A 12,930-nucleotide genomic window follows, 5' to 3' on the forward strand; every position below is an offset into this window, starting at 1 on the left:
AGGGCTAGGGCCACTCCCCCCAGAAATGTCCAGGATCTTGCAGGTGCCTTGGTGGAATAGTGGGGTAACATCTCACAACAAGAACTGGCAAATCTGGTGCAGTCCATGAGAAGGAGATGCACTGCAGTACTTAATGCAGCTGGTGGCCACACCAGTTACTTTTGATTTTGACCCCCGCTTTGTTCAGGGACACATTATTACATTTCTGTTAGTCACATGTCTGTGGAACCTGTTCACTTTATGCCACAGTTGTTGAATCTTATGTTCATACAAATATTTACACGTTAAGTTTGCTGAAAATAAACGCAGTTGACAGTGTGAGGTTTCTTATTTTTGCTGAGTTTAGTGCTAATACCTAATAAATAGTTAAGTGCAGAGTGGTGTTTATGTCAATGAGTAAAGATACCTGTATTCATCAAAGATGCTTCGCTCTTTACCTCCTGAAGAAGAGACAATAGCAGTGGTTAGAGAATACAGGAACAGATTCCTATCAATTAAGGCATAGAGACCTCGTTAAGCCATGTAGGTGTAACTCTGTGTTGAGAGGGGGGGGGGGGGGGGGGGGGGATAGAAAGAGCAGCTGTTTTTAAAAAATCAAAATGGTGTCTGGAATTCAAATAGTACTAAAGAAACAACAACAAAAACAGCAGAAAACGACCAACTGAATTGGCTTCATTAAAAGGAACAGAGCTCCTTCCAGAGTGAGTGGTTGTAGTCGTTTAAGATGCAGTAATAGAATTGATACATGAGAGGTATTGCATGGTGAAAACAAGAACACAAAAGCAAGGCAGGACTTGGGTTTGGTGGAGAGGATGATGGTGATGAGGATAGAAAACAGAGATCATTCTTCTGTAGTGACAACCCACAACAACCTGAGATATTGTTTGTGTGTGTGTGCTCGTGCGTGCGTGCGTGTGTGTGTGTGCGTATGTGTGTGTGTGTGTGTGTGTGTTAGAGGAACTCACCCAGCTCCAGGTTGCGGGTACGGGGGTTGCACTGCTTGTGGCCCTTGCAGCTGCGGAGCTCCATGAGTTGAACGTGGAGCTGATTTAGGACGGTTCGGTCCAGCGTGTTCACAGCATTCATCAGCTGCACAGACAGACAGAGATACAGAGAGAGAGGAATGATGCTGGTCTTCATACATATTTGAACATGAATTCATAAGAGCATCTCCAGCTGTTATACAACAGCTTGTTTTCAGTGTGCCATCTTGAAGACAGGGCTACAGGCTAGATAATGTCAGGAACCAGAGCCGTGTGTCTACAGAGTTGGGACGTTTCCTCCTTTTCCCCTAACCTGGCCCCACTTGTTTCTGCATTACGATGCATTAACATGACACTACAACTATAACATGACACTACAACATTCTATAACAGTCATGTTAGAACCTCATTAACATGACACTACAACATTCTGTAACAGTCATGTTAGAACCCCATTAACATGACACTACAACATTCTATAACAGTCATTTTAGAACCTCATTAACATGACACTACAACATTCTATAACAGTCATGTTAGAACCCCATTAACATGACACTACAACATGATAACAGTCATGTTAGAACCCCATTAACATGACACTACAACATTCTATAACAGTCATGTTAGAACCCCATTAACATGACACTACAACATTCTATAACAGTCATGTTAGAACCTCATTAACATGACACTACAACATTCTATAACAGTCATGTTAGAACCTCATTAACATGACACTACAACATTCTATAACAGTCATGATAGAACTCCATTAACATGACACTACAACATTCTATAACAGTCATGATAGAACTCCATTAACATGACACTACAACATTCTATAACAGTCATGATAGAACCCCATTAACATGACATTGGGGATATTTAAATAATGCTGTGTAATTAGAATCAGAACGATATCCTAGAATCAGAACGATATTCTAAATGTATTACTCTGTTAGATACAATCTAACAGTGATAGCGGTGAGGAGGAGCACTGACCTGGTAGGGATCTGTGTTGAGGTCAAAGTACTCCAGGAAGCCAGTCGCAAACTCACAGAACAGGAAGTTGTGAGTTTCGTTGATGGTCCTCACACACCAGTAGGTGTTGTTGTTGGCACTGGTGCAGGCACAGAATGGACCCACTGCAGACAGAGAGAATAGTCGGTGCTAGTGTGTGTGCGTGTGTATATGTGTGCGTGTGTGTATACAGGGTCTTACTTGTCCAGAAGGGGGCGGTCTGCCAGTGCTGGTTGTCGTGGGTGAAGCAGGTTAGACCAGGCATGCTACAGGTGTCGTTGTTCCTCAGACGTTTCAGCAGCTTCCTCATCTTCTTCCTCCTCTTCTGGTCCTTCAGCAGCCACGCCTTGTTATCCTTATCCTGACCCTTCCTGATGACACACACACACACACACACACACACACACACACACACACACACACACACACACACACACACACACACACACACACACACACACACACACACACACACACACACACACACACACACACATTGCACAGTGACACAATGAAATAGTCACACATTAATACATATATACATACAGTATATTGTAGATATACAATCATTACACATAGAGTTCATAAGAACACCTAGAGTTCACATCTCTTTCTTATAGGAAGGACACACATGATAAACAACACAAACCCCTTACCTGAATGGGTGAATGCTGCTTCCTTTGTGCCTAAGCTTACTCTTGTACTTAGACTGGTAGCTGAAACACACACAGATATTCACATTATCAGCATTTATGATAAATATCTGCAGGGAGAACCACAGGGGGTCTGAAGAAAAGCTATTTGAGTGGTAGAGTCACTGTAATGTAATGCTGGCGTTTAGTGTGTGGGGGTTTGTAAGAAATCAGTTGAGCAACGTAAACTGTGGATTGAGAAGAGGAGAGAAGAGGGGAGGAGATGAGAGGAGAGGAGAAGGGAGCAGAGGGGAGGGGAGGAGAGGGGAGGAGATGAAAGGAGAGGGGAGGAGAGGGGGGGAGATGAGAAGGGAGCAGAGGGGAGGGGAGAAGAGGTGAGAAGAGGGGAGGAGAGGGGAGGAGAGGGGAGGGGAGGAGTCAAAGGAGAGGGGAGGGAAGGAGAGGGGAGAAGATGATAGGAGAGGAGAGAAGTGGGGAAGGGAGGGGAGGAGAGGAGAGAGGAAGAGAGGAGAGGAGAGGAGAGGGAAAGAGAGGAGAGGGGAAGAGTGGAGAGGGGAGGAGAAGAGAGGAGAGGAGAGGGGAAGAGAGGAGAGGAGAGGAGACGAGACGAGAAGGTAAGAGAGGAGAGGGGAAGAGAAGAGAGGAGAGGGAAGGGATGAGAGGAGAGGGGAGGAGAAGAGAGGAGAGGGGAAGAGAGGAGAGGGGAGGAGACAAGACGAGAGGGTAAGAGAGGAGAGGGGAAGAGAAGAGAGGGAAGGGGATGAGAGGAGAGGGGAGGAGAAGAGAGGAGAAGAGAGGCGAGCGGAGGAGAGAGGAGAAGAGAGGAGAGCGGAGGAGAGGGGAAGAGAGAAGAGGGGAGGAGAGGGGAAGAGAGGAGAACAGAGTTGAAGAGAGAAGAGGAGGGGAAAGGGAAGGGGAAGAGAGTAGAAAGTTTGCAGCCATCCACTTCCTTATGTCTGAAAAACATGCTTCTAGCGAGGGCAATTTTGGGGCTTCACCATGTTTCATTGAAATGTACAGCTGTGTGTCATCCGCATAGCAGTGAAAGTTTACATTATGTTTTCGAATAACATCCCCAAGAGGTAAAATATATAGTGAAAACAATAGTGGTCCTAAAACGGAACCTTGAGGAACACCAAAATTTACAGTTGATTTGTCAGAGGACAAACCATTCACAGAGACAAACTGATATCTTTCCGACAGATAAGATCTAAACCAGGCCAGAACATGTCCGTGTAGACCAATTTGGGTTTCCAATCTCTCCAAAAGAATGTGGTGATCGATGGTATCAAAAGCAGCACTAAGGTCTAGGAGCACGAGGACAGATGCAGAGCCTCGGTCCGATGCCATTAAAATGTAATTTACCACCTTCACAAGTGCCGTCTCAGTGCTATGATGGGGTCTAAAACCAGACTGAAGCATTCCATATACATTGTTTGTCTTCAGGAAGGCAGTGAGTTGCTGCGCAACAGCCTTCTCTAAAATTTTTGAGAGGAATGGAAGATTCGATATATTTTCTGGGTCAAGGTTTGGCTTTTTCAAGAGAGGCTTTATTACTGCCACTTTTAGTGAGTTTGGTACACATCCAGTGGATAGAGAGCCGTTTATTATGTTCAACATAGGAGGGCCAAGCACAGGAAGCAGCTCTTTCAGTAGTTTAGTTGGAATAGGGTCCAGTATGCAGCTTGAAGGTTTAGAGGCCATGATTATTTTCATCATTGTGTCAAGAGATATAGTACTAAAACACTTGAGCGTCTCTCTTGATCCTAGGTCCTGGCAGAGTTGTGCAGACTCAGGACAACTGAGGTTTGGAGGAATACGCAGGTTTAAAGAGGAGTCCGTAATTTGCTTTCTAATAATCATAATCTTTTCCTCAAAGAAGTTCATGAATTTATCACTGCTAAAGTGAAAGTCATCCTCTCTTGGGGAATGCTGCTTTTTAGTTAGCTTTGCGACAGTATCAAAAAGGAATTTCGGATTGTTCTTATTTTCCTCAATTAAGTTAGAAAAATAGGATGATCGAGCAGCAGTAAGGGCTCTACGGTACTGCACGGTACCGTCCTTCCAAGCTAGTCGGAAGACTTCCAGTTTGGTGTGGCGCCATTTCCGTTCCAATTTTCTGGAAGCTTGCTTCAGAGCTCGGGTATTTTCTGTGTACCAGGGAGCTAGTTTCTTATGAGATTTTTTTTTAGTTTTTAGGGGTGCAACTGCATCTAGGGTATTTCACAAGGTTAAATTGAGATCCTCAGTTAGGTGGTTAACTGATTTTTGTCCTCTGGCGTCCTTGGGTAGGCAGAGGGAGTCTGGAAGGGCATCAAGGAATCTTTGTGTTGTCTGTGAATTTATAGCACGACTTTTGATGTTCCTTGGTTGGGGTCTGAGCAGATTATTTGTTGCAATTGCAAACGTAATAAAATGGTGGTCCGATAGTCCAGGATTATGAGGAAAAACATTAAGATCCACCACATTTATTCCATGGGACAAAACTAGGTCCAGCGTATGACTGTGACAGTGAGTGGGTCCCATCGACCCACTGAGTCGATGATGGCTCCGAAAGCCTTTTGGAGTGGGTCTGTGGACTTTTCCATGTGAATATTAAAGTCACCAAAGATTAGAATATTATCTGCTATGACTACAAGGTCTGATAGGAATTCAGGGAACTCAGTGAGAAACGCTGTATATGGCCCAGGAGGCCTGTAAACAGTAGCTATAAAAAGTGATTGAGTAGGCTGCATAGATTTCATGACTAGAAGCTCAAAAGACGAAAATGTCATTTTTTTTTGTAAATTGTAATTTGCTATCGTAAATGTTAGCAACACCTCCGCCTTTGCGGGATGCACGGGGGATATGGTCACTAGTGTAGCCAGGAGGTGAGGCCTCATTTAAAACAGTAAATTCATCAGGCTTAAGCCATGTTTCAGTCAGGCCAATCACATCAAGATTATGATCAGTGATTAGTTCATTGACTATAATTGCCTTTGAAGTAAGGGATCTAACATTAAGTAGCCCTATTTTGAGATGTGAGGTATCATGATCTCTTTCAGTAATGACAGGAATGGAGGTGGTCTTTATCCTAGTGAGATTGCTAAGGCGAACACCGCCATGTTTAGTTTTGCCCAACCTAGGTCGAGGCACAGACACGGTCTCAATGGTGATAGCTGAGCTGACTACACTGACTGTGCTAGTGGCAGACTCCACTATGCTGGCAGGCTGGCTAACAACAGCATGTGTTTCAGACATAAGGAAGTGGATGGCTGCAAACTTTCTACTATTAAACTCGGACAAAACAGAGATGCTTGTTCTAGGTCCCAAGAAACAAAGAGATCTTCTGTTGAATCTGACAATTAATCTTAATGGTTGTACAGTCGTCTCAAATAAAACTGTGAAGGACCTCGGCGTTACTCTGGGCCCTGATCTCTCTTTTGAAGAACACATCAAGACCATTTCGAGGACAGCTTTTTTCCATCTACGTAACATTGCAAAAATCAGAAACTTTCTGTCCAAAAACGATGCAGAAAAATTAATCCATGCTTTTGTCACTTCTAGGTTAGACTACTGCAATGCTCTATTTTCCGGCTACCCGGATAAAGCACTAAATAAACTTCAGTTAGTGCTAAATACGGCTGCTAGAATCCTGACTAGAACCCAAAAAATGTATCATATTACTCCAGTGCTAGCCTCTCTACACTGGCTTCCTGTCAAAGCAAGGGCTGATTTCAAGGTTTTACTGCTAACCTACAAAGCATTACATGGGCTTGCTCCTACCTATCTCTCTGATTTGGTCCTGCCGTACATACCTACACGTACGCTACGGTCACAAGACGCAGGCCTCCTAATTGTCCCTAGAATTTCTAAGCAAACAGCTGGAGGCAGGGCTTTCTCCTATAGAGCTCCATTTTTATGGAACGGTCTGCCTACCCATGTCAGAGACGCAAACTCGGTCTCAACCTTTAAGTCTTTACTGAAGACTCATCTCTTCAGTGGGTCATATGATTGTGTGTAGTCTGGCCCAGGAGTGGGAAGGTGAACAGAAAGGCTCTGGAGCAACGAACCGCCCTTGCTGTCTCTGCCTGGCCGGTTCCCCTCTTTCCACTGGGATTCTCTGCCTCTAACCCTATTACAGGGTCTGAGTCACTGGCTTGCTGGGGCTCTCTCATGCCGTCCCTGGAGGGGGTGCGTTACCTGAGTGGGTTGATTCACTGTTGTGGTCTTCCTGTCTGGGTTGGCGCCCCCCCCTCGGGTTGTGCCGTGGCGGAGATCTTTGTGGGCTATACTCAGCCTTGTCTCAGGATGGTAAGTTGGTGGTTGATATCCCTCTAGTGTTGTGGGGGTTGTGCTTTGGCAAAGTGGGTGGGGTTATATCCTTCCTGTTTGGCCCTGTCCGGGGGTGTCCTCGGATGGGGCCACAGTGTCTCCTGACCCCTCCTGTCTCAGCCTCCAGTATTTATGCTGCAGTAGTTTATGTGTCGGGGGGCTGGGGTCAGTTTGTTATATCTGGAGTACTTCTCCGGTCCTATTCGGTGTCCTGTGTGAATCTAAGTGTGCGTTCTCTAATTCTCTCCTTCTCTCTTTCTTTCTCTCGGAGGACCTGAGCCCAAGGACCATGCCCCAGGACTACCTGACATGATGACTCCTTGCTGTCCCCAGTCCACCTGGCCATGCTGCTGTTCCAGTTTCAACTGACCTGAGCCCTAGGACCATGCCCCAGGACTACCTGACATGATGACTCCTTGCTGTCCCCAGTCCACCTGGCCATGCTGCTGCTCCAGTTTCAACTGTTCTGCCTTATTATTATTCGACCATGCTGGTCATTTATGAACATTTGAACATCTTGGCCATGTTCTGTTATAATCTCCACCCGGCACAGCCAGAAGAGGACTGGCCACCCCACATAGCCTGGTTCCTCTCTAGGTTTCTTCCTAGGTATTGGCCTTTCTAGGGAGTTTTTCCTAGCCACCGTGCTTCTACACCTGCATTGCTTGCTGTTTGGGGTTTTAGGCTGGGTTTCTGTACAGCACTTTGAGATATCAGCTGATGTACGAAGGGCTATATAAATAAATTTGATTTGATTTGATTTGAAGAGAGGAGAGGAGATGAGGAAAGGAAAGGAGAGGAGAGGAGAGGAGAGGAGAGGAAAGGAAAGGAAAGGAAAGGAAAGGAGAGGAGAAGAGAGAAGAGGAGAGGAGAGAGGAGAGGAGGGGATGAGAGGAGAGGAGAGAGGAGGAGAGTAGAGAGGAGAGGAGGGGAGGAGAGGAGAGGAGAGAGGAGAGGATGGGAGGAGAGGAGAGAGGAGGAGAGTAGAGAGGAGAGGAGGGGAGGAGAGGAGAGGAGAGAGGAGGAGAGTAGAGAGGAGAGGAGGGGATGAGAGGAGAGGAGAGAGGAGGAGAGTAGAGAGGAGAGGAGAGAGGAGAGGAGAGGAGAGGAGAGGAGAGGAGAGGAGAGGAGAGGAGAGGAGAGGAGAGGAGAGGAGAGGAGAGGAGAGGAGAGGAGAGGAGAGGAGAGGAGAGGAGAGGAGAGGAGAGGAGAGGAAGGAGAGGAGGGAAGAGAGAAGAGGAGAGGAGAGAGGAGAGGAGGGGATGAGAGGAGAGGAGAGAGGAGGAGGTAGAGAGGAGAGGAGGGAGGAGAGGAGAGGAGAGGAGAGGAGAGGAGAGGAGAGGAGAGGAGAGGAGAGGAGAGGAGAGGAGAGGAGAGGAGAGGAGAGGAGAGGAGAGGAGAGGAGAGGAGAGGAGAGGAGAGGAGAGGAGAGGAGAGGAGAGGAGAGGAGAGGAGATGTTCTTTCTTTACATGTAGCGGAGACAGTCACACTCCTCTGGGCGGGCCTTCTTCAGATGACCCCTGACTTCTCTCAGATTCTTGATCTTGGTCTGCAGGGTCTCAATCTGAGAGATCGGCAGGACATTAGATTAGCTAGGACATTAGATTAGACAGAGAAATGTCACAACACAATGATGTGGTCCTCTACAGCTGAGTTGTTAGAGAATGGTGCTTGCAGAGCTAAGATAGTGGATTCGAGTCCCAGTACCACCCGTTCAACGAACTCATAATTATACAATCAATGATTTCATTAGCAGCTATTATGTGACCACTGAAGATCAACTGCATTGAGAAATAAAGCATCATTGTTTTGTGGTCATATGTGGGTTATGTGAGTGGCTGATGAGACTGGCCTCGTGATCGATGTGGGTTATGTGAGTGGCTGATGAGACTGGCCTCGTGGTCAATGTGGGTTATGTGAGTGGCTGATGAGACTGGCGTGGTCGATGTGGGTTATGTGAGTGGCTGATGAGACTGGCCTCGTGGTCAATGTGGGTTATGTGAGTGGCTGATGAGACTGGCCTCGTGGTCGATGTGGGTTATGTGAGTGGCTGATGAGACTGGCCTCGTGGTCGATGTGGGTTATGTGAGTGGCTGAGAAGACTGGCCTACCTCATGGTCGATGTGGGTTATGTGAGTGGCTGAGAAGACTGGCCTACCTCGTGGTCGATGTGGGTTATGTGAGTGGCTGAGAAGACTGGCCTACCTCATGGTCGATGTGGGTTATGTGAGTGGCTGAGAAGACTGGCCTACCCCATGGTCAATGTGGGTTATGTGAGTGGCTGAGAAGACTGGCCTACCTCATGGTCGATGTGGGTTATGTGAGTGGCTGAGAAGACTGGCCTACCCCATGGTCAATGTGGGTTATGTGAGTGGCTGAGAAGACTGGCCTACCCCATGGTCAATGTGGGTTATGTGAGTGGCTGAGAAGACTGGCCTACCTCATGGTCGATGTGGAGTTTGTGGTCCTTCCAGGCCTGCACAGACTTATAGATCCCTGTGTCACACTTCACTGTGTCATCGGCCAGGATGGAGCATCTGAGGACAGGATACACAGTGAGCATTTAGCCCAGCTAACAACACAATAATGTAGCATTAACAACACATTTAAACATGCTGTTTTAAAGCTGAAATATGTAACTTCAAGTTTAGTTTTTGTTATTTACTTTTGGTTTTGTACTTCAAACAGCTGAAAATACTAATATGGAGGAATATATATTTCACAGCAGTTTAAATTGTACAATAATGCTCTACATCACATGAGTCAAACTCATTCCACGGAGGGCAGAGTGTCTGCAGGTTTTTGCTCCTCCCTTGTACTAGATTGATGAATCAAGGTCACTAATTAGTAAGGAGCTCCTCTCACCAGAGCTTATTATATACACTGCTCAAAACAAACCACAAACACTAAACTAACACATCCTACATCTGAATGAATGAAATATTCTTATTAAATACTTTTTTCTTTACATAGTTGAATGTGCTGACAACAAAATCACACAAAAATGATCAATGGAAATCAAATTTATCAACCCATGGAGGTCTGGATTCACTCAAAATTAATGTGGAAAACCACACTACAGGCTGATCCAACTTTGATGTAATGTCCTTAAAACAAGTCAAAATGAGGCTCAGTAGTGTGTGTGGCCTCCACGTGCCTGTATGACCTCCCTACAACGCCTGGGCATGCTACTGCGGACAGTTTCTGGACAGTCTGTGGTGCAACGTGGCGTTGGTGGATGGAGCGAGACATGATGTCCCAGATGTTGGATTCAGGTCTGGGGAACGGGCGGGCCAGTCCATAGCATCAATGCCTTCCTCTTGCAGGAACTGCTGACACACTCCAGCCACATGAGGTCTAGCATTGTCTTGCATTGGGAGGAACCCAGGGCCAACTGCACCAGCATATGGTCTCACAAGGGGTCTGAGGATCTCATCTCGGTACCTAATGGCAGTCAGGCTACCTCTGGCGAGCACATGGAGGGCTGTGCGGCCCCCCGAAGAAATACCACCCCACACCATGACAGACCCACCGCCAAACCGGTCATGCTGGAGGATGTTGCAGGCAGCACAACGTTCTCCACGGCGTCTCCAGACTGTCACGTCTGTCACATGTGCTCAGTGTGAACCTGCTTTCATCTGTGAAGAGCACAGGGCGCCAGTGGCAAATTTGCCAATCTTGGTGTTCTCTGGCAAATGCCAAACGTCCTGCACGGTGTTGGGCTGTAAGCACAACCCCCACCTGTGGATGTCGGGCCCTCATACCACCCTCATGGAGTCTGTTTCTGACCGTTTGAGCAGACACATGCACATTTGTGACCTGCTGGAGGTCATTTTGCAGGGCTCTGGCAGTGCTCCTCCTGCTCCTCCTTGCTCAAAGGCGGAGGTAGCGGTCCTGCTGCTGGGTTGTTGCCCTCCTACGGCCTCTTCCACGTCTCCTGATGTACATGCTCTGGACACTACGCTGACAGACACAGCAAACCTTCTTGCCACAGCTCGCATTGATGTTCCATCCTGGATGAGCTGCACTACCTGAGCCACTTGTGTGGGTTGTAGACTCCGTCTCATGCTACCACTAGAGTGAAAGCACCGCCAGCATTCAAAAGTGACCAAAACATCAGCCTGGAAGCATAGGAACTGAGAAGTGGTCTGTGGTCACCACCTGCAGAACCACTCCTTTATTGGGGGTATCTTGCTAATTGCCTATAATTTACACCTGTTGTCTAACAGCATGTGAAATGTATTGTCAATCAGTGTTGCTTCCTAAGTGGACAGTTTGATTTCACAGAAGTGTGATTGACTTGGAGTTACATTGTGTTGTTTAAGTGTTCCCTTTATTTTTTTGAGCAGTGTATAAAAGGAATAACCGAATAACCCTTGTCTACACTTTACGTTTTGTGTTAAGTTAGGTGAACTATTCGAAATTCAGCAACCAGGAAATGGCGGAGGGATTTCGGCATAGTACACCTTCAGCACATTCAACATGCAGTACTAGCAACACATTCAACATGCGGTACTAGCAACACATTCAACATGCAGTACTAGCAACACATTCAACATGCGGTACTAGCAACACATTCAACATGCAGTACTAGAAACACATTCAACATGCGGTACTAGCAACACATTCAACATGCAGTACTAGCAACACATTCAACATGCAGTACTAACACAGTACAAACACACCCACCCATCCACATAGAACCTCAACACACTCCCTGACCTGTGTGTGACTTTGATGTCAGAAGGTACTATAGCCAGACTGTTGCTGCTAGTCCTGGGACTGATGGTGAATCCCATGCCACTGAAGTCGTCCTCAGTGTCGTCGCGTGGCCCCGGGGCCCCAGCCTCGCTGAGGGTCCTGGGGGCCAGTACAGGCTGGTAGCCATCCCCCAAGTCTACAGCATACAGTTCCCCTCCTATTTCCATCTCCACGGCGCGGGCAGAACGGTTACGGGCATAGCTCTTGACAGCCTTCATCTCTGTCAGGAAGAGAGCAGAGTGAGATAGTGGAGGGATTTATACATAGTATTTAAGCCCTATCAGGCCCTATGAGACTTTAAAGGCACAATGTGTAGAAATCACTCTGCCATTTCCTGGTTACCAACATTTTATCATGTTCACCTAATTTCATTTTATGTGACATAACAAACAAGGCATTGTGTAGAGCAGGGTTATTTAAATCCTTCCCTAAGAGGTCTGGAGCCCGCTGGTTTTCTGTTCTAGCTGATAATCAATTGCACCCACCTGGTGTCCTAGGTCTAAAATCAGTCCCTTGTTAGAGGGAATAATGAAACAAACTGTGGAACTGGCTTCGATGTCCGAATTTGAATTTGAGGGGTGTAGAGAAACATTGTACAATCTCTTCACCCCTCAAATTCAAATCCGGATATCGAAGCCAGTTCCACAGTTTGACTCATTGTTCCCCTTTTCAAAAACCAAAAATATAGTATTTTCAGCTGTTTGAAACTGGTGTGCAAAACCGAAACATAAAAAAGACACAAAATATTAACTTCAGCACAGGATGCATAGAAATAGAGCACGTAGAATGAATCAACCGCTTATCTGACTTACTTTCAATGAGAATCAGAGATCTACAACTCACATTTCTCCCACAGTTACATACTAAAGCTTTCAAATCATAATTGTGAGTGAAGTTGTCATTGTCTCCACAGGGTGGCTCCCAAATACCACGTCAGTGATGAGAAGTGAGCTACACTGCATTCATGCAAGGTTGAGTGAGGAACATTTTGTAAAGCAGAATTTAATGTGTTTGCATGAGAAGTGCGTGATCAGAGTGTTTGTGTACTATACAGTATGAGTGTCAGAAGTGATCAGAGTGTTTGTGTACTATACAGTATGAGTGTCAGAAGTGATCAGAGTGTTTGTGTACTATATGAGTGAACGTGAGAGTGAAAAAGATTCCACCTACTCTTCTTGGAAAGGAACTTTTTCTT

General features: G+C 46.3%; 1 protein-coding gene across 10 annotated transcripts in view; it reads right to left on the reverse strand.

The window, feature by feature from the left end:
* The window catches only part of LOC109882959 (extracellular sulfatase Sulf-2-like), a 286,145-nt gene that overhangs the window by 7,041 nt on the left and 266,174 nt on the right, over nt 1-12,930 (reverse strand). For 3 of the 10 annotated variants that reach the window (XM_031803863.1, XM_031803864.1, XM_031803861.1), the window contains exons 12-20: nt 12,906-12,930; nt 11,664-11,955; nt 9,415-9,511; nt 8,444-8,538; nt 2,663-2,722; nt 2,208-2,377; nt 1,989-2,131; nt 966-1,089; nt 407-440 (exon numbers count right to left, since the gene is read on the reverse strand). The exon at nt 12,906-12,930 is cut by the window's right edge and continues 213 nt beyond it. In XM_031803863.1, the coding sequence (XP_031659723.1) occupies nt 407-440; nt 966-1,089; nt 1,989-2,131; nt 2,208-2,377; nt 2,663-2,722; nt 8,444-8,538; nt 9,415-9,511; nt 11,664-11,955; nt 12,906-12,930 (1,040 nt within the window). The remainder of the gene's footprint in view (nt 1-406; nt 441-965; nt 1,090-1,988; nt 2,132-2,207; nt 2,378-2,662; nt 2,723-8,443; nt 8,539-9,414; nt 9,512-11,663; nt 11,956-12,905) is intronic. The other 7 variants (XM_031803862.1, XM_031803866.1, XM_031803865.1 and 4 more) reach the window with 3 other exon arrangements.

The sequence above is a fragment of the Oncorhynchus kisutch genome, linkage group LG24, assembly GCF_002021735.2.
Source record: "Oncorhynchus kisutch isolate 150728-3 linkage group LG24, Okis_V2, whole genome shotgun sequence".
Taxonomy (NCBI): Eukaryota; Metazoa; Chordata; class Actinopteri; order Salmoniformes; family Salmonidae; genus Oncorhynchus; species Oncorhynchus kisutch.